Source organism: Amia ocellicauda, chromosome 4 (assembly GCF_036373705.1).
Source record: "Amia ocellicauda isolate fAmiCal2 chromosome 4, fAmiCal2.hap1, whole genome shotgun sequence".
NCBI classification, from domain to species: Eukaryota; Metazoa; Chordata; class Actinopteri; order Amiiformes; family Amiidae; genus Amia; species Amia ocellicauda.
Window position 1 is genome coordinate 9,794,979 of NC_089853.1, and position 21,869 is coordinate 9,816,847.

At 43.8% G+C, this 21,869-nt stretch overlaps 1 protein-coding gene across 1 annotated transcript; it reads right to left on the bottom strand.

The window, feature by feature from the left end:
• Positions 1–8,010: 8,010 nt before the first annotated feature.
• nat10 (N-acetyltransferase 10) lies at positions 8,011–21,739 on the bottom strand. Its single transcript, XM_066700943.1, has 29 exons — positions 21,615–21,739; positions 20,941–21,066; positions 20,670–20,761; positions 20,218–20,389; positions 19,885–20,007; positions 19,463–19,524; positions 18,995–19,109; positions 18,741–18,848; positions 18,185–18,318; positions 17,956–18,049; positions 17,638–17,736; positions 15,998–16,134; positions 15,456–15,580; positions 14,996–15,146; positions 14,522–14,618; positions 13,958–14,074; positions 13,335–13,436; positions 12,937–13,011; positions 12,447–12,563; positions 12,061–12,194; positions 11,791–11,839; positions 11,398–11,494; positions 11,089–11,199; positions 10,633–10,805; positions 10,037–10,156; positions 9,712–9,810; positions 9,454–9,527; positions 9,086–9,169; positions 8,011–8,474 (listed from the first exon to the last, which is right to left on the bottom strand). The coding sequence occupies exons 2-29, from the start codon at positions 21,046–21,048 to the stop codon at positions 8,372–8,374; spliced, it is 3,072 nt and encodes a 1,023-aa protein (XP_066557040.1). The 5' UTR covers positions 21,049–21,066; positions 21,615–21,739; the 3' UTR covers positions 8,011–8,371.
• Positions 21,740–21,869: the final 130 nt, after the last annotated feature.

Genomic DNA, 21,869 nt, shown 5'->3' on the forward strand with positions numbered 1-21,869 from the left:
CAGCCCAGAACTACACGGGAGGATCTTGTTAATGATCTCAAGGCAGCTGGGACCATAGTCACCAAGAAAACAATTGGTAACACACTACGCCGTGAAGGACTGAAATCCTGCAGCGCCCGCAAGGCCCCCCTGCTCAAGAACGCACATGTACAGGCCCGTCTGAAGTTTGCCAATGAACATCTGAATGATTCAGAGGAGAACTGGGTGAAAGTGTTGTGGTCAGATGAGACCAAAATCGAGCTCTTTGGCATCAATCAACTCGCTGTGTTTAGAGGAGGAGGAATGACCCCAAGAACACAATCCCCACCGTCAAAAATGGAGGTGGAAACATTATGCTTTAGGGGTGTTTTTCTGCTAAGGGGACAGGACAACTGCACCGCATCAAAGGGACGATGGACGGGGCCATGTACCGTCAAATCTTGGGTGAGAACCTCCTTCCCTCAGCCAGGGCATTGAAAATGGGTCGTGGATGGGTATTCCAGCATGACAATGACCCAAAACACACAGCCAAGGCAACAAAGGAGTGGCTCAAGAAGAAGCACATTAAGGTCCTGGAGTGGCCTAGCCAGTCTCCAGACCTTAATCCCATAGAAAATCTGTGGAGGGAGCTGAAGGTTCGAGTTGCCAAACGTCAGCCTCGAAACCTTAATGACTTGGAGAGGATCTGAAAGAGGAGTGGGACAAAATCCCTCCTGAGATGTGTGCAAACCTGGTGGCCAACTACAAGAAACGTCTGACCTCTGTGATTGCCAACAAGGGTATTGCCACCAAGTACTAAGTCGAAGGGGTCAAATACTTATTTCCCTCATTAACATGCAAATCAATTTATAACTTTTTTGAAATGTGTTGTTCTGGATTTTTTTGTATTAATTCTGTCTCTCACTGCTAAAATACACCTACCATTAAAATGATAGACTGATCATTTATTTGTCAGTGGGCAAACATACAAAATCAGCAGGGGATCAAATACTTTTTTCCCCCACTGTAAGTGCAAAACAAAGTGCAAAAATACAGTTAATTACAAGGCATCAATCATTACAAATTCAATTTAACTAAAACATAGTAATTCCAAATACATTCTACAAATTCCAATTTACAATTTACACAAGTACAGTAAGTGAGGTCCTACGTCCTGGACAGTGAAAGCTAAGTGCTGTCAAGATGTAGGGTCACAGTCAAGGGCTACGGGAAAGGGAGCAAGTAGGAAAACAATCAAAAGAGCAAGGAGCATAATAAAACTGTGAAGTGCTATCTAGCAGGGATAAAAGGACTAATATTACAAGGACTGTTGGAAAAGATGCGTCTTGAGTAAATGCCGGAATGAGGTCAAGGACTCTGCGGTTTTGACTTCGGTGGGCAGGTCGTTCCACCATTTAGGGGCCAGGGATGAGAAGGAGCGGCTCTGGAGGAAGGAGAGTGGAGAGGAGGTAGAGTTAGTCTTCTGGCACTGGAGGAGCGCAGTGGTCTGGAGGGGATGTATGGAGAGACGAGTGTCTGAAGGTAGCTTGGTGCAGTGTGGTCGAGACAGTGGTAGGTGAGGGTCCATGCAGCTTAATCTTCCTTTCCTTTATTTTGGTAAACCTGCCAACCACTTTCTCTTTGTCTATGACAATCACTCAGTAAATTGAGGTTCAGCAGTCTGGCCTCATCCATGGATGCACGTAAATGGCTTTTACATAAGAACATAAGAAAATTTACAAACGGGAGGAGGTCATTCGACACCAAAGTGCTGCTATAACCCAGCAGTTCTCTACACTTTCCTGCTCTAAGGGCTTAATCCTCCTAGGTTTTGGCATGCACACCATCTCTCTCATGAGCTGGTTGACCAATTCTTCCATATCACTAATACAGCGCAGATCAAAAGCTGAGCCTCAAGATCACAGACTTTGATCTTTGGACTTCAACATCCCGACAACGTTCACAGATGAAATCTTCCTGGATGAGTTCATGCAGAAAGGCAATAATTCTGCAAACCTGACACTGTAGTGGCCACATGCTTCTAAATGTTACAGTTTTTCAGTCTCTTGGTTCCTGTTCCCTAGTCAACTGCTTAACTTTTTGTCACCAAGAAACAGCGCAGCTCTGTCTCAACAGCTGCTTTAAGTAGCTTTTGTGTACCTGCCACCAATTCACACCTAACTGTCTCCACCTGGTTCCACCTGGAACAGAATTCCTGCTAATCCTTGACTAAATCACTTTTCCTTCAACCCATTTACTTTCATCAACTCAGCAGCTGTACTGAATTGACTTAAATTAAGGCAAACTACAGACAAGATTAACTTCAATTAAGGCAAAGTTAAAACAAAATGAGGAATGCTAAGACTGTCTGAAACTAGGAACACAACAAGATGGCTGCCTCTCACCTGTACTGTCCTGTGTCTGTCTTTGGCAACTTGTAAATACTTCAGATACATCTTGTCAGTCTCTTTGCAGTTTTGGGCACCAGACTTTCTAAACAATCAATTTAGCTAGGCTACACTAGCTAGCTACTGACATGCATGTAGCAGACAAGCAGACTACGCTAGAATAGGTAAAGATCGGACACATGACACACGTTAATCAGATTCAGCATTTTTTTAAGTTAAAAAATAATACATTTTTGTGGACAAATTTCTTAATTTGCTTCCATGGAGACAGTATGGATTAGAACAGTGGTGGCTAATCCTGGTCCTGGAGAGCCGCAGGGTCTGCAGGTTTTTGTTTTATCCAGATCGTTAACTGCTTAATTGGCCAAAAAGTCACTGTGTTCAAGATATCCACTGATTGGTAATTAAGAGAGACTTGGAAATCCTGCAGGATTGCGGCTCTCCCGGACCAGGGTTAGCCACCCCTGGATTAGAAAGTTAATTCAGTAGTAAGAAGAAGGAGAGAGTGCGAGGAGAATATTAGAAGAAATACAGCGAGAGGTGGGGAGGAAGAGAGAGGTGCAATGAGATGCAGTGCAATGGTGGAGAGAGGAGATCGGCCAGGAGGCGCGGGACGGGACCAGGCCGACCACGTTGCCGCGGGAAGAGCGGCCATCTTGGACTGCAGGACCATGCGGCCCACGTGGAAGACGCGGCACTCTGTAAGCCTACAGAAAAATAGTCTAAAAACCGAGTCAGGAGAAGACATGTGGACTGCCGATACACAGCTTTTACAGCTGATCAAGAGACTGAGTCCCACCGAACCTGCACTGATACAGCTGCTAATAGAAAGAGAGCCTGTACTGAAGTATTGAAACTGTACAACAATACGTGCATGTGTTAGCTGTGGGGGGTAGATAAGCCTTGACATAGCGGCGGGGAAATAGGGCATGAGACTGTCCAGGCCCAGACTGTACAAGGTGCCGCCCAGGCCCCGGAACCGTGGCCTACACTGCAGACCTCATCCTTGGGCTGCCCTGTGCTGATAGCCGGCTGGAAAGAGCTGAAGGCGGGGCGTTATGATGGAAAGGTCTCCTGAGAGGCCTACGTAGCCAAGTTTGAGATGGTGGCTCGGGCCAATTCCTGGACTGCTGAACAAAAAGCCGCACAGCTCTCGGCTGCATTAGAAGGGGGGGCATTGCAGATATTGTTGGACATTGGTGATGATGAACACCTAGACTATGAAGCGGTCAGTCAAGCTCTAACCTACCCCTTTGGGGGTGCAGTGCCTGTCCTTCTCCTGCGTCAGCGACTGTCTGCCCGCTTATGCCGCCACGGAGAGCCTTTAGGCCAATACGCTGCTGATATTCGTCACCTAACCCACCGGGGATACAACGAGTTCCCCCCAGCAGTACAAGAGGGCCTAGCTGTAGACGTCTTCCTCCACAGCCTCACTCCCGATGCAGTCTGCCACCAGGTCCGCCTTGCCGCCCCCCTAATATTCGACGCTGCGCTGAACCAGGCCAAGCTAGTAGAAGTTATCCTGGGGGAACAGTCACCACAGCCCCGGGCTGTTATGTTGCTGCACCGCTTCAATGCCCGTCGCATCCAGACCCCCGCAACCTGGCAACCCGCACCAGGGGACTAGGGGACACACCACCGGTGCCAAAGAAATCTGACACCCGCATTTGTTGGCAATGCGGGCAAATAGGGCATATCCATCGCGACTGCTGTACCATCCAACCTGCGCTGCCACGTCCCCTGTCGGGAAATGGGCTGGGGCTGGTGTAAAAGGGACGCCGCCCCCTTGATGTCCTCTCCGAGACCCTCCCCGCTGATGAAACTACTGCTACCATGGTCACCAAGTAGGTATGGGCCGCAAATCAGGAAGGCCTGCAAGAGGGATAAGGTGAGCAGCTGTGGGCCCAGTTTCACCGCATCCCCTGCCCATACTAGCAGAACTCACGTTGTGCAGCATCCGCCGGCATCATCGAGCCCTCGGACAGTCCCTGGACCTCCCCCGTGGTCCTGGTTCCAAAGAAAGACAGGACCTGGAGGTTCTGTGTGGATTATCGGCAGCTTAATGAGTTGACGGTCAAAGATTCCTATCCCCTGCCCCGGATTGACGAGTCACTGGATTTAATTGCTGGCTCCACCTGGTTCTCCTCTCTCGACTTGCGGAGCAGTTATTGGCAAGTGGCCCTGACTCCGGAAGCGTGGGCCAAGACTGCTTTCTCCACCGGTCAGGGGCTGTGGCAGTTCTGCGCCATGCCGTTTGGTCTCTGCAAACGCCCCCGCCACGTTTGAGTGCCTGATGATGAAGGTGTTGTCAGAGGTGCCTGGTCTAACTCGACGATCTCCTGGTCCAGGGGCGAAGCTTTGACGATGCCCTCTCTGCACTGTGGAAAGTGCTGGAATGACTGCACCAGGCAGGCCTCAAGCTGCACCCAGAGAAGTGTAGGCTGTTGTGACAACTACAGCGTCACACACTGGGAGCTGCTCGTTGTGGTGGAGACAACCCGTTACTTCCGCCACTATCTGTGTGAGTTGCCCTTCACCATTAGGACAGACCACGCAGCGCTATGCTGCGACGCCGGTGGGTGGAGCCAGCCAATGGGGAGGAACGTTGGCAGGTTGCGGTCCCAGAGGCCTTCTGGTAGGAGGTGCTTGCAGCCTACCATGACACCTGAGGGGTCGGCCACTTCGGCATGACCAAGACACTTCGCCCACCTACGACAGGCCTTTTACTGGGGACAGTGCCGGTGAGATGTCAGAGATTATTGCCTGCACCACCTCCAAGGGCCCCAAGGAGCAGTCACGCGCCCCTCTCCAGCAGCATGTGGTCGGGGCACCAATGGATTGGGTGGTGGTGGATGTGCTGGGCCCATTTCCATGCTCCACCCGGGGAAACAGATATGTGCTGGTGGCCCTCAATTACTTCACTAAATGGCCTGAGGCTTATACCCTTCCGGACCAGGAGGCCTAGACGGTGGCTGATGCCCTGGTGGAGGGGTTCTTTAGCATATTCAGAGTCCCCACGCAGCTCCATTTGGACCAGGGAAGAAACTTAGAGTCCTGGGTGTTCCCAGGCATCCAGAAGACCAGAACCACCCCGCTGCACCCGAAGCTGGACAGCAAGTGGGCGGGCGGGTGGTGCTGGAATGTTTGGCGGAGGTGGTGTACCGGGTTCGCCTCCCCCCACGAGGCAAGGCGGAGGTTTTGCACTGGGACCGCCTTGCTCCCTATCGCGGCCAGGCCAGTCCAGCTTCCTGGACCCTCCATCTGCATCACCCTCGGCCCACACCCGTTCCCCCTCATCCACCCCTTTGCCTCTTGTTCCTCCTCTGCTGCCCCTTCTCCACCCTCTGTTGCCCTTGACCTCTCCCCAGTGGCCTTGTCCCCAGAACTTCCCTCCTCTGCCCCTGCTCCATTTGCCCACAGCAGGCAGCCTGACTCTGCCCCCAATGGTTCTGCCCCCCTTCCTGTTCGTCCACCCCGGAACCAGAGGCCGCTTGGGCGAGTTCATCTGTTCCTCGGGGGCTGCAAAAAGATCAATAAACACCCTTTTTGTTTTGGAAGACTTCTGCTTCTTTGGTTTTTATTTCATCATCGACCATTAAAAGGTTAGGTCACTACAATAATAATAATAATAATGTTGAAATACATTGTTCCTTAATATCACCTCCTAGTTTTATAGGATACTACTAATACTAATTAATTGATAGCTGCTGAAATGTTTTTGGGCTGAACTTTCTAATCATATATTTAAATCATGATTATATAATCGTTTTATATTATCTATCTATGTATTATTTCCTTGATACATAATTTAACTATTTCTAAAACTGTCTAGCTAGCATTACATTACATTTATATGCACCCGCCACTGCCATATTTTCCCAATTGACTTGTCTCCGCCTTTAACGCCAAGAGTTCTGGGACTTCAGAAATTTGAATTTCAGCAATTTGAATTTCAGCAGTGATTACATTGCAACAACCTAGTTCAATATTAATTGTGATGTCATGGCTACTAAGGCATCAATATATGCTACTGCATTTCCAAACCTTTCCAAAAGTATTGACTTAACCATGGGCTCCTTTATAAAAATAGATTGTAGTTAGTTTTAAATTATCATATTTGATCTGGAGCTTCAAAAACGTAGTATTCGTATACTAGCATGTTAGTTTCTTGGATTTTTTTTTTTTTTTTTTTTTTAAGCTTATGGGGTATATAAACAACCACAATATAACATGTTGCATATCTTGATTCAGCATGTGTTTAAGTTTAAAGCAAAGTGTTGAAACATATACCAAGTTATCTGCATATTGCAGGGGTCACCAAATATTTTAACTGCCAGCCAGATTCAAAGAATGACACGAACCAACAGGCCAGACAAGAATATCCTCCATACCTGACAGGGCCAGCATTATGTATTCGCCCATCCAAAAAATAGATGTTTCTCCAGATGATTTTGAGCATTGTGTTTATTGTAGCATAGAAAAAACAATTTTGGCTTCGCTGCAGAATCATTTACAAAATCAAGAAAGTCGCTCGCCTTTAGGGTAGCTAGAAAAACACGGATCATGTCCTGCAGAACAAACCTCACTAAGCCAATGCACTTAATTATGCAGTTGCAAGTCTGTGTGCCGCTAACAGATCCTCCAAAAGGGCCTTAAAGAGCCAATGCCACCAAATGAAATCAGCACGGCTCATAACTATTCATGGTTTCACTCCAGATTTGCACAGAGCTCAGACTGGTGAATTATACACGGCGGACACGATCGCTGGTTTACAGCAGCCAGCCGGTTAACCGAGGCGCTCTGAGAGCAGAGATGGAGACCCGTCAGCAACAAGGGAGTTAATTTTGTGAAGAGCCAAAGTTGATCCTAATCTTGCTTAGTTGTTCAAAAACCAGTAGTGCCTATGCAAAGGAATCAGACATCACAGCTCCTCTCGATAAGACTTGCCCTAATGCACGGTTATAAATGGAATTAGTTTGACCAGCTCTATGGCAGATATTTGGACGTTTGACTTAGGAGAGAAGTTTTGTTAAAGCTGCCATGTTTTGCAAGAACGCACATTTGCAGACTGCTACTATCTGTGAGCACAAAACACACATTGCTTCTGCATAATAATTTCCGGGCACAATAAAGCAAAAATGATCTTTTCACCCCAAATTGGAGTCTGTTTTCGATGTCTACTTTGCACTGTTTAGATATATAAATGTGCTCATTGAGTTGAGTTGAATCACTCATTGAGTGATTGAAAGTGTAAACTCATTCATTATTGTTTTTCTCACAAGGCTTGAATGTTTTTCTAATGAAGTGTGGATGTGGTTTTGAGGAGTTGTTAACCAATGTAAATATAAATTATGCCCTTTGGTTTAATTTTTTTCTTAAATGTGTTTTGTTGTTGTAATTTCACTTTGTAATCTGCAGAGAATCTAAAACATTCAAAGAAAATGTCAGCTGCTTGAAATTAACATTTTGCTGCATGGATGTGGCCCACTGGCTGGCTGCCTCAGGGACCCCTGGCATATTTGTAGACTACAAATTTGAGGTTACTGACTTTCAAGACTAGAGCCTTATAATGGTTTGTAGGAAAACACAATGATGCAACAAATCAAACAAAGACATTATTAAAGTAAGCCAATTTCTGCAAAAATTATAAATTGAATTATTTTATTTGGCCTGCCTGCATGGTCATTTTACATCGCATGAAATGATGGAGATACTTAAAGATTTAACGCTAACAATAATAAAAAAACATCTGCAGCAGATCTGGTCTTTCTCCTTAAATTTCACGATGTAATGAAAGCCTCTGATTATTATTAATACAAGTTCCACCTGAAGCTTCTCAGACTTTTCCAAGCAAATCAAAAGCGAAAACGTCAGCCAGCACAGAGCCTGGTGTTCTCTGCAGATGGCCATCAGGATCGTGTGCTCCGGTGTCACTGAAGGAGCTTCATGCAGGTGAATGATGTGAGAAATTCTTTCAGAAGTCCAAACTGCAGAAGCTTCAAGTCTCATTTGCTGAACCTGTCCTTCTTCCCAGTGTTCTTCTTCTTCAGTTTCTTTTTCTGCCGAAGCTCTCCTTTCTCCGGCCGTTCCAGCTTTCTCTTCTTGTCACTGTATCCGACAGGGGACAGACAACGTGTGAGTCCATAGCATGTTATCTCAGTCTGACCAAAAAGCAAAGGGGCTTCGGGTACAAGTTTCACGAGCAAAGCTGCTTACCAATATTACATAACCACATGGTTCCTCAATTTCAAGATGAAGTTAATGTGTATGAGATTCAAGTGTATGAGGGTGTGCCAATTCTGCTTTTCCTACTCATATATGCATCTTGTATTTCAACACAATGAAAATATAGCTTTCTAATCTGGGTTAGTTTGGTTACAGCTTTGTTACTTTTAAAAGTATATACATTATATAGTTTTGTTTTTGTTGGTTTGAATTGTAGTCTTTTACCCCACAAGTAATCATTGTACATGTATAATTTACATACTTGTGGCAGGATTAATTCTTCCCTAATTGCATGCAAGTTCTTTGTGCATTGTAAATGCCCTTCCCATTATTTCTAATTAGATTAGTGTAAGTCATGAGACATGCACCGTTTTTCTCCAGTCACAAGGTCCAAATGGGTGAAAACTGGATTGCTCGTATAAAATGAGTCTATGGTATCTCTAGGATTAAAAAATATCCATAATTCTTCTTCACTGCTGCTTTTAGTCTCTCACCTCTTTATACTGACGACAGCAGCGCTCTGGCCAGCCTTTTTCAACACTTCATTCCACTCTTCATCGTCCCCCCGGATCATGTACCTGCAGACGACAGTTGTGGGGGATTTCCTTACATTGGCAGTTTGGGTGACTTAAGTTACAGTTCCATCGTTCAGCACATTATGCAGCGATATAACTGAGATTATATGACTTGAAAGATGAGGCAGTTGTTTCTTGTGCTGACTTGATAGAAACACTAAATAAAACACTTATGAAGATCATGTTTTACAACAAATATTTGATTCAAGGTCAGAAATGTCTCCAAATACAGGCAAATCACAAATACTGACAATGTATAGTCAGTCAACTGGAATGGTCTAACTTACTGTGTGAGGTCCATATCCTTTATCCTCTCCATCTCCTTCTTGTGTTTCTCCTGGAATTCCTTTGCGGCTTCTTCCTGTTTGGAGAGGTGAAAATTCCACTATAGTCAACATCACCGATCCGGACTACAATGTTGCACCATTCTTAAATTGTGGATGTTGACTGGATGTATGGTTTAAGTTTAGCCTAAAACATGCTTATTTTGTCATCAACCCAACAGGTAATTAAAAGCATTAATCCAATAAATGTTTGACCCATACCAGATCCTCATTGAGGGTTTTGATTGTGGGTTCCATTGTAATTTCCTTTGAAGCGACCATCTGCTCTTCCACTGCCTTCTCCTCAATGCTGTTGAAGAACTGACCCCAAGATAGAGCACAGACAGAACAGCAGATCAAAATACTGTATATGTAGTCCTTTTGTCAAGTTTTGTACAGCCAGAGAGCTTCTAAATTTAATTTTGTCTATTACCTTGATTGGTGAAAAGGAGAGACAAAGAAGAAGTCTATCATTTTAAAGCAGCAAGTGCAGTTCTGAGTATTATTGCTGAAAGACTTGCAGTTGGGACAGGAGGAGCACTCATACCTGTACTATTTTGCGGATGAGGCGGTTGAAGAGGCCCATCAGCTGGCTGCTGGGGAGGCCGATCTCCTTCTCCAGCTGATCGACTGTCTTGTGCTGCAGCCCAATTCCCAAAAGGAGAGCCTGGAGGCCAGAGAGAGAGGCACCGTTGGATACAAGTGGTAAGATGCTTACTCCTGTATGAGCAGACTGTGCTACCGAAAGAGATGTCACATGCTCCCCTTCTCAGATCGTTGTGTCTAGTGATGCCAGCTGAGTTAGAGGAGTTATGGCTGACATAACCAAAACACACAAACAAATAAGGAAAGGATTTTATTTTTGGGAAAGAATAGATTATTATTACGAAAGTTCTTAGCAGACACCCTTATCCAGGGTGACTTATATAGTAATATATCACATTATTTTTCACATTTTACCCATTTATACAGCTGGGCATTTACTGGAGCAATCTAGGTAAAGTACCTTGCTCATGAATACAACAGCACTGCCCCCACCTGGGCTCAAACTCACAACCCTCAGCTCCAGAGTCCGGAGTCCTAACCACTACACACTACTGCCCTAATAGACACTAATTATATTCATTATACAGGTTTACTTACAGACTGTGCTGCAGAGAGAGAGATGTCCCCCAGCTGCTTGAGGAAGAACATTCTGGAGATGTTCGGGATCATGTCCATGATGAGATGGTAGTCCACCATGTTCCTGGAGTACATGTCCAGACGCTTTAGGTCATACGGGCTATATTGTGAAGCCAGCTCAGAGCGCATCATCACTGAGACACAGTAAGGACAAGCACTGGGTTAAACTTAGGTTGGGTACAGGTCAATAACAGTGGGAAATTATAGACCATCCCTGTAGGCTGATAAATGCTTCTACTGCAGTGGAACTGGATTCATTACATCTTAGCTTACATGAAATACACATTATAGCCAAATGACTGGCAATTTAATTATTTTTACATCTGCAATGTCTATGGACAGTAAACCCTCAAGGTTAACGTGTGTGGACAGCAGCACCCCGTGTCTGTATTCTCCAGCAGGGGCTATGGGTCTCACCAGGGGGAGGGTCCTGTTGCACGTGTCTGTTCTGCAGGATGTTGAGCGCCAGGGTCGGGGGGAAGCTGCTGAACTGATAGGAGAGCAGCGACAGGAAGCGCCGGCGAAAATCTGACAAAAAAAAATACAGAAGCTCCTCAATTTTTAGTCGAGCACAGAACCTACTGTATCTAGATCTAGATCAAAAATAATACAGTTTGCCCATCCTCTAAAGTCATGCACCCAACCGCTCACTTATAAAGAAAATATTTTGAAAACAGTCAACGCTAAGGTCATATAGATTTTCAAACACACAGTGAGGACACAGACCTTTCCAGAAGGCCGACAGCCACTGGCCCTGTTCTGAGGCCTCCTCGCCATTCAGCTCCTTCAGCATGACACACGAGTGCTCCCCTGTGAGGTCATTCTATGGAGCCAAAAGCAAAACAACTCAGGGGCTTAATGAATAGCACCAACATAATCCTGATCATATTCTATAGGCTTTTTTTACTGCCAAAACAAACTCTGCAAGACACTTTCTAAAAGAGACTTCCACGCTATACCTGATTTACAATTAGAACAATATTTGTTTTCTGTCAATTCAGTAAAATAGTAAAGAATTCATGCACATAGCTTTTGCTTTAAATATAAAGTTTAGATTAGAATCACAGAGAAGGCTAATGCACTGCAGAAAAGCACACAATACACAAATAAAATAATTACCGGAGTTTGCCTTAAGTAAACTGGAACAAAGCCAGCTTGTTTCCAGAATCTGAAAAACAAGACATGGGAATCAATTTGCTGTATTTATTTTAAAACACGGTTTAATGCAGTGTTTTACCAATAATGAATGTTAAAAAAAATTACCCATTTAATTAAAACTAAAATATACAATTTCCAAATGCAACCCTACTACCGTAACCACTGTAGTAAGACAAGAGAATCCCATGGTGTTACTGAGCCAGGAGAGCCCCCTGATGCCCAGGCACTCACTTCAGAAGCTGAGGGGTGAGGCCGTAGGAGACGCCCAGGTAGTCCAGTTTCTCTGCAGGCCGCTCGCTCAGCTTTAGGAGCAGAGGGGGAAGGTTCTTCCTGGGGGACACTACTTCCTCCAAGAGACTGACAGCCTGTCCAGAGGGACACCAACAAAATGCTTTAGAAGTCTTTCACACACAGTTATCAGAAACACGAAATAGAACAACACAAGCAATGTTTCGCAGAGCTTTAAAGTGACAGCTAACCTCAAAATGCAAACCCCTAAAAAATTGTTTGCATGCAGAATGTATACAGTTGAATAATGGGATGTCCCAACAGTAATAAAACCCGGGATCCAGCAGGATATCCCACGCTACAACACTGTGTATGGACCTGCAGTTTACCTCACTGCTGACTGGGGTGATCTCACTGGCTGTGTTCTGTCCACCTTCCTCCAGGCAGGGGAACTGGCCTTCGTAGTAGAGCTGCAGCAGCTTCACAGCACGGGATCCATAGCCCATCTGTAACACAAGGTAAGAGCGCGTTCAGAGGGACAGAGATGGGTCTCTTCAGTCTGGACTCTGTTGCCAAGTTCATCCCCTTCATGGGTGGCAAACTTCATACAAGGAAGGACAGAAGAACTCTCGTTCTGTGTTTATATGAGGAAAGCTCAAGCACGACTGGGTTAAAAAGTGAAGCATTGTACCGAACAGATGTGTATATGAGACGGCGGGTAACAGGAAAACAGTTACTGTGATTTTCCATTGCAGGATGAGGCAGCGAGGTCACAGACATTTCAACCGTCTCTGATTAAACAGATCTGTTCTTGCTGGTTAGCACATTCCATTGACTGCTCAGAGGATGAAGCAGTGGTATTGATCGTAACAGGCTTACCCCTTGGTAATCTGGGTGGACGGCAATGCGAATGACCCTCCCTCCAGACAGACTGCCAAACTCTGGGTCTTGGAACTGAGGAGACAAAACCCCATTTCTGTCAGCTTCTGTCATCTTAACGACATTCTCAAAGCATCAGGTGACACGGGCGACCTACTACTCTTGCTTTAAAAAATTCAGAAATGATCGTCCATTCCTCATTTCAGATTATTCACATTTAAAATAAACACATCAAATTTAATTCACATGAGTATGGTGTTATTACGTCTTGAATGCCAGCATGGCAAAATTGCAGACAACATATAACCTCTACAACAAGAAAAACAAGAAAACTTCACATATGGTCAAGATTCTGGAACTGCATGGGTGTAAATCTCAGGTCAAGTGTCAGAAGGTACCTGTTCAGATATAGTCCAGGGGATGAGGTCTCCAGATGCTTTCTTTCCTCGAGACAGGCTGTTCAAAATGGACTGACGGGAGATCTCTCCCTCCAAACACACCTGGCCGGAATAAAACATGAGTGAACACACTACTATAGCTGAAGTGAAAACAGATGTAACAGTATCATGGTACTACTCGTGGAACCCATCCCAGAGTGATTTTTACCAGGATTTGTTGTTTGTTTTTATAAATTATGGGCATAACAGCAGACGGCGAGGGAGCCAAGAGGTTTGAAACAGACTCTGGGGATTACAGCAGAAATGTGCAGAGTGCATTGGAGGACAACTGGAACAAATAAAGACTCTGGGTAAGGGAAGGCCAGTTCATATAGCAACCCAGAACTTCACCTACAAAAAGGCAATCTTTTTTTACTGATAGCCAATTATACAGACATTTTTATTCAGTAAAAGCACAGCACACACATCGCAGAATACATTATACACCATCAAATTTCATTACTAGCTTCATAGAGTGTGTGTCCGAGATAGAAGCACTCTGTGTTTCGTATCAGGCCTAGAAACTAAATCCAACTCCTGACTGTAAGTGAATAAAAGTCGCAGGTTGTGGGAAGTTGTAATACCTGTATTACAGCCAATACTTCAGGGAGAGAATTCTGGGTAGGTGGGACGGGAGGGAGCAGACAGAAGAGGTGATGAGCCGGAGCGTCCGACAGCATCTGGAGGTCATTGGGAGAGTTCTGGAAGCAAGAGAGAAAATACCATCCAATTTACACAGACCCACGTCCGAATCCAGTTTCTAAAGCGCTAGAACTGGAGTCCTTGTAGCCTCATCATCTCTGATAATTTAGTGCAGTCACTCACTGCCTTGAAACTAAATGTATACAGGAAGTAACCTTGCCATTCATTGGGAAAGGTCTAATCACTTTTTAATCAAATTATTCTTATTTTTAACAATCATAGAGTTACTCAGAACACACACAGCCCAATCTCCCACATTAAAACTAGTTAACAACTTTGGCTTCCAGTAGTTAAAACATACAGGCATTACTGTGTCCTAAAAGTATAACGCTAAAGTTAGATTTTCACAAGTGTTATCAATTGTGTCAGGTACAAAGTGAGTGGTCCCCGCAACATTTGGACCCAGAAGACTACAGCACAACTAACTTCCAATTTCCAGGACTCACCTTGTAATGGGAAGCCACATACAAAGCCATCAGTCGTTGTAAGAAAGCCTCGGAGGCTTTATGGTAACAGAAGAGCGTGTCCCTGTTCACATAATATCTACACAAGAGGGCGTTAAAGGCAAACAAACGGCTTGAGAAAAAGCACAAAAAAATAATTTATATACACAATTAATCTGCTTATGCAATACAATAGGCAAAAAATACTTACTACACATACTGCCTGAAGAACATGACAGTATGTATTAATATACATACTGTTTGCACCCATAGATAGTAACCCGTAGCATACAAAACACTATAAATTCTGCTATGGCTTTTTATTTGGATCTTCTGCCCCCCAAACTACAGAACTGGAACTCCAGCCATTTAATTTCTGGGATTGTGTAGGAGCCCTAGGATAAGAATAAAACAAGCTATATTATATTATCTCTGTGGGAGGGGAGGGAGCAGGGAGGGAGTAGCAGTGAAGGATACAGGTCACAGCTCTGGGGCACTGGGCAGCCCGAGATGACGCGGGGCACGCCGAGACAGTCCAGGCACAGCACGTCGTTCAGCCACTTCTCCACAGGGTCTCCAGGGGCGTAGCGGATGGACTCATGCAGGGACACCTCGTGGAGGGAGCGTGCTGTCAACACAGAGCACCGATCATAACCAGCTGCTCAGCCTGCCACCACGCGAGTGTGGCCAGGATCAAATAGCATTAAAAACAACGTGGCTTCTGCACAAAGTCTAAAAAGTCTAAAATATCAATGGTGTAGTGTTGGGATGGGGGCTATGTGAGGCTCAGGGGTGTGGAGCTGGTCTGGGGGGGGGGTGTATGAAAGAGTAGTGCAGGCAGTGGGACTGAGTGATTGTCAGTGTGGTGAGGCTGGGCTGAGGGCTGGGGGCTGCATGAGGGTCAGGTGTGTGTGGAGCTGGACTGAGGCCGCCGTACCGGAGGCCAGCCGGGCGGTGGAGGTGTTTCTGTTCTCCGCTGTCAGGCTCTGCTGGCTCTCGGCACTCTGCTGCCTCAGCTGCTGGATCAGTTTGAGAGACAGGGAGCGTCCGGTGCCCTCGTAGCTGTGGGTGGGGGGAGGGGTTGGGGGGTGCAAAGGAAGGAATAGGAGAAAAACCGACTTGGTAACATACAGGAATAAGGCTGGCTATTTAACACCCCAAGAACAAGGACCTATGAAATTCTTACACTCTGTCTCTTCCTTTCAGAAAACAACTGCTTCTCTGTGATCTTCGGATACATTTTGTACCTCTCAGGTACTAAAACTGTACATCCTCCTCCTTCAAGGGATCTGATTTAGGTAATCGCTAACTTTGAACACTGAAACATGATCTCTTCAAGTGGCAGCTAACCCAGAGCTCCTTAAACATGGTCATTTACTACAGCAGCTGCTCCCAGTTTGACAGATCTGAATGCGAGTGTCTCTATAAAAGGAGCCGGTCTGTCCCAGTGAGCAGTGTTCCTGGGCCGCAGGTACTGACCCGTTGATGGTGGAGGCCATGAAGACAAGGTAGGGTCCCAGCAGCTTCTTCACCAGAGGCAGGGGGATGGCCGCAGCCTCGTCAATCACCAACAGCTCTGCCTGGCCCAGCTTCACCGCGTCTGCTGGGTGGATGTACTGAGGGGAGAACACGTATACCCTTTTCATCAATACTCTTAAACTCACATGTTTTCCTTAATTTGCTCTCTGTAAGCATGTGTTTGAGCAATATCAGATAAATATGTATTTTCTAGAGCAGTGCTTCCAAACCACTGCACACCGTGAAATAATCCTTACACATCCAAATCTTCAGTCAATACACATATGGCAATTAATCAGCAATAAACCCTCAATAACATTATTGACTGTTATCCTAATCTGTGATACTGCCTGGCAGTTTAACCAGAGCCCTTTGTGAAACATCAGTAGGTTACTTGTGCCATTTTAAGGCCACACAGCAGCCTGAATCCCAACCCTAGCCAACACCAACATTTCAAGCAAGACCCATGAAGATCTACACCCGATTCAGTTAAGCCAGTAGAAAAGCATGCCTGGTCTTATAGAATGCATAAGTTTCCTGGAGACTACCCTTAAACCTAGCCTGGACCAAACCATATTTTGTTGTTTGCAGAACTTAAAATAAGTTCGGCAAACAACCTAACCCATAGACCACTCCTATCAACTGCATGCCTAATTCATAATTAAGTTCTTCACATTTTAAATCTCGTGATTGTTCTTTGATTGTGATTTTTTATTATACATAAAAAATTTAATGTATTACATATATAGTTATAGAATAAATAATTAGTAAGGAAAAGAAAAGGTAAAAAATAAAATAGATACAAACTCCTACAACTCTGTACATCAGGACCAGCCCAGGTTTCTCAGTGAACATATGCTATATATTTTTTTATGTTTATAATGAGTGGCCAGTCATGCAATGGCTTTTGAATTGACATTTGAAAATGTTCATCTACAAAAATAACAAAAAATCATACAAACTAAACACTGAAATGCTGCACTTTGAACATCAATGCCTTCTTTTTGGACAAACAATGTACTGGAATTGTCTAACATGTACAACGATGAACACAGATACAAATATTTTGTTTCTGTAAAAACTGTGTTGGTAATACATGAAAGCATACATGGCTAAAGCAAAAAATATACAAATCCCCCCCCTGTGCTTTCAACATAGATTCAACAAGGGTAGTGTAGGAACTAGACAGGGACCAAACAAGTATCTTTCTTTTACTTTCGTCTGCAGGGCACAACAGGACATATCCATGGGTTCTGTCATCGCTGCTGGAAAACCACGCCAAGATAACATGAAGTTGTTTATCTGGGCTAATGTGAACATTAGGGGAATATACTGAAATAAATGAAGCAGAATGAGCTCGCTGAATACAAATTAGGGAATGTTTCAGCACTGTCCCTGGTGTATATATAAAAACATAAAATAAAATAGACTTGTTTTGTGAAGGTTGGAATTGGGGAAAACGGTGAGATAACACTGAAAAATACCCATTGCAAACCTGAAGTACCCCATTACAGTCCTAATACAACAGCCATGGAAAAAATAAAAGGGGGGAAAAAATTCAATAATTTTGAATCAATTAATACACAAATTAGACAGCTTACCTGAATTGTCTGTCGGTGCTCTTTAAAGATATTAACTCTGACGACTGCCTTGTTAAACTCTGGATTCAAGGACTGGATGATTTCGTAGTCCAAGTGTTCCTGACAACCAAAACCGCAAAGCATTATAGGAGATGCCTGTACAAGATGGGCTCCAATACAAAAATCATTTACTGTGAGTTTTTTCGATATGCTAAACTCTTGTATTTATCTGTAATCATAATAAAGAAAACCACTGACAATGCATTTCATAATATGGATTTTAGTATTTAGAGCAAAGCATAAATTAAACCAATAAATCAAAGCAAAAAACAATCCCACCTGGTACTGAAGCGCATCGAAGCCCTTGAAGATGAACTCAAAGAGTGTGTGCAGGTTGTCTGGGCTGGGGGATGTCACAAATATGTTGGAGTACCTATTGGAGGGAGGCATAACATTATTACATTGGTACAGGGCCAAGACTGGGCAGTTTACACAGCAAATTCCAGTTCCCCACAAAGGGTCGATCAGAACCAAAGGAACAGTGACGGGAAGAAAGGAGGGCTCTTACCCAAAAGCAACAGCCCCAGCAACAGCCAGGCCCAATGCCGCAGACTTTCCCCGGCCCCTGGCTGCCGTCAGGGCCACGGTGCTCCGCAGAGTCTTCTCTGAAATGGCTTCAATAAACTTCAGCACAGCTTTGGCCTGGAGACACAGACATGAACACAGTCAGACTTATTTCACAAGCTAGTGGTCATCTCAAACTTCAGCCAACTGCAGCTGAGTGGAATACACTTCATACTGGCTGTTTGCCATAAGGCTGCAGTTCCTTACATTAAACAGTGATATTCTCCTCCAAATTAGTAGTACATTTAGTCTTAAAAGCAATTCAATAAGCTAAGGCAATTGAATGTTGAATTGCCTGATAGATGCAACACAAAATTGTCTATATTTTTTATATATCTTGAGGTAAATGGATCCAACAGAACAGGGAAAGGTATAACCAAGTCAGAAACCTGAGTCATGGATGTGTGCTTTCCCATAATCCCCCCTGGCCACACTGTGTGCTAATTGAAACACAAAGGAAATGTGAAGACTGCCAAAGTGAGTCAGTCAGCTCTACTGACCTGGTCCATAGTTTTGCAGCTGTCCACCAGTACCCCCACTGGCTGAGTGTCCTGCAGAGACTCCTTCAGCTCTTTCAGCTCTAGTTCCCTCGGAGTCAGGCTGTCCTCCTAAAATACATAAATGAAAATTAGATTGTTTTATTATTATTTTTAACCAAAGAAATCATACATTAGAGTTATAATGATCTGGGGCAGTTCTAACAGTACACAATCTACACTATATAATGGGGGAAGCCTTTAGCCCTCTATCCTACCTGGGTCTTGGGAGGGACTGGTTTGATGTTGGCGATGTGGCTGGAAATGGGCAGGACGTTGAGCTGGTCATCGATCACAACGCAGGTCTTGCAGGAGGACAGAGACAGGATGAACCTACATAACATGGAAGACAAGAAACAGCATAAATGGGAGATCCAAAAAGTTATATTTTCAGTAGGATATTGTGCCAGGCTTGTTACATGATGAATAAAGTTGTGCTAAAATGATTAATAAAGCATGTGTAACTCAGCTTTCCAGATCCGGAGGAGTACTTACACAATAAATAAAAAAAACATTATACATTGCTTTAAATAAACTGGTCCAGGACTACTAGGAAACCATTACATTTACCATGTACATAAAATTGTACTGTATTATTTCAGCTCAATCCATTTACTTCCCATTCCCTTTGCCATCAAAGCTCCATTTCACTAATGCATTGTTAATATTATAATAACTAGACATACCTTTCATTAAACCTTCCGACAACATCTTGGTGTGCTTCTGTTCTGTAGCGAGAGTGGACATCCTAGGAAATAGATGTGGGACTGATGGTTATTCACTAACACTCCATATGCTAAAAGGATATGCTTTAGCAGGCAGAGAGAGAAATCTACATTTTCATTTTGGTATACTTTCAAAACCTAATCATATTCAAACTAAATTTTTTTTTAAAAATAGATACATCCTAAACAGTCACAGAAAAGATTCATTAAGATCTATGAAATTAAGACACACCATTTGGCATCGAAATGATAATCACTTGAGACAGATTGTTTATGAAATATTCCACAATCAAATCGGTCTGTCTCAAAGAGACACTGAACTGAATGAAGACATCATATTCCTCTTGTACTGTGGTTCAAGTCTGAAAATAGAAAGCACGTACCATTGTCATGGTGTACAACTGCTTGAGGGAGTTCATAGTTCTCAGCAAAATGACCACAATCCCCCCTCCTTCCACTGTCTCAACCGTTCTAGCCAGAAGATTTGGTGTCAAGGCCTCAAAATCCTGTTAAAACCAAAACAGTTAATAGAAGTTAGCTACTGAAAAAGTAAATGGTAAAATGCACAGAAAAGTTAAAGAATCTGTACCAAAAAGTGGAATCGAAAGAAAAGGACACACAGTATTCAAGAACAAAGCTAAAGAGAGGGGACGCATGTCAAGATAGGAGTTTGTTAATGAAAATGGACATCAGTGGGATAAAAGCATTCCATTGACCTGCAATATGCACATGCCATACGTGTTTCCCAGGATCTTGTGGGTTTCGTTGTAGTAGCAGTAGCGGATGTTTGTGGCAGCAATGAACAACTCGAAGGGGTCGTCCTGCTTTAGGTCCAGGGTGCCAGTTTTGATCTTCTTCTGCAGCTGTCGCATTCTCTTCTTGCGGTGACTGAGTAAGGATACACAATTAGGGTTAAACAAATCACTACATATACCTGTACTGAGCTGCCTAACAGAACTAAAATGAATACATGCAAAATGCCTGATGAGGTCCACAAGCCACTAATTATCCTATTACAAATAATCTTTAGATAACATCCAAAATGGAAAGCAGCCCAAACAATGATGGAAACCTTTTCAGAGTACGTGCCGTATAAACTTCTGGAAGTTGTATACGTTTTAGAAAACGTTATAATCCAATGTAAAGAGGGTCTCTTGAGATAACCCACCTGCTAAAGCCCAGCTCCTTCTTATAGCACCAGAGGACAGACGGCCTGGCCTTCACACTAGCCTTGGACAGCATGTGATGCAGAATGACCACCTACAGACAGCAGGAAGAAAACATTTAAGGGAGCCATGAAGGCAAAAGTGCAAGATTCCCCCCATTTATAATTGAAGAAAATAACAAGAGATGTGTATGAATGCAAGAGGAAGAGACCAGAATATTCAACATGCCAAAAAGCAATAGAAAGAGAAGGTGCAAAAGATGTCAGATCATACCTGGTCTCTGCCATGGTCTCCCACCACGACAAACAGAGTACGTTGCTTCAGTGCCACTCCATTCTCAATCTGCACACGAATGCGATTGTCCACTTTCTTGCGAAACATTGCCCTGGTCCTTACAGGCTGTGATGGGGACAGCAAATGTAACATCAACAACAGTAATTGTAACAGTACGCCGTGGAGGCCTTGACAGGTGAAATCTATAATTCTTGTTGATGCTTTAAAATAGCAGGTAAGCTATTTAAACAACAATAAGACATGGCAGGGTGGCATTCAGTTATTACTACTGTAAATGTGTGGCTTCACCTGGTACCTCAACATTACTCACCGCCGGTGTGTCTCCATCAGAGATATGAAAGCATGAAAATATATTTTAATTTGTAATCTATTGAATCTTGGTCAGTATGCTTCCCTTTCCGTGTACCATAGACAGGGAAGCGAGATTATAGATTGTATTATAGCTATATTTCCTATATATATATAAACGACTGAACACAAAATAGTTCAAAATGTTAATTTACATTTTTTAAATAAATGAATAAAGCAAGTCATATAGATACTGGGAATTACACATGTTGACATCAAATATAAAACGCTGTAAAAAAAATAATCGTGTACAGTTCAGACATGCAACATTAAGATAATCATTTAGGAATCGGAAGTAATCATACCTCTAATTATAGTTAAAAGCATCAACACAGAATAAAAGTATTCGGTAGAAATGTTTTGAGCAATACAGTCCGTATTCCTTCTACTTCCAAACTTCTCACGTGTAGACACATTTACAGAAAGGCCCCCTAAGTAAGAAAGGACCCATAATACAGCTGTCTTGGCGATTGCCTGCTACGTATATTGGAAACACGTTGTTCGCTAATATATTATTGTACAAAATCTCGACTCATACAATGGAAAATAAACTTAACGAC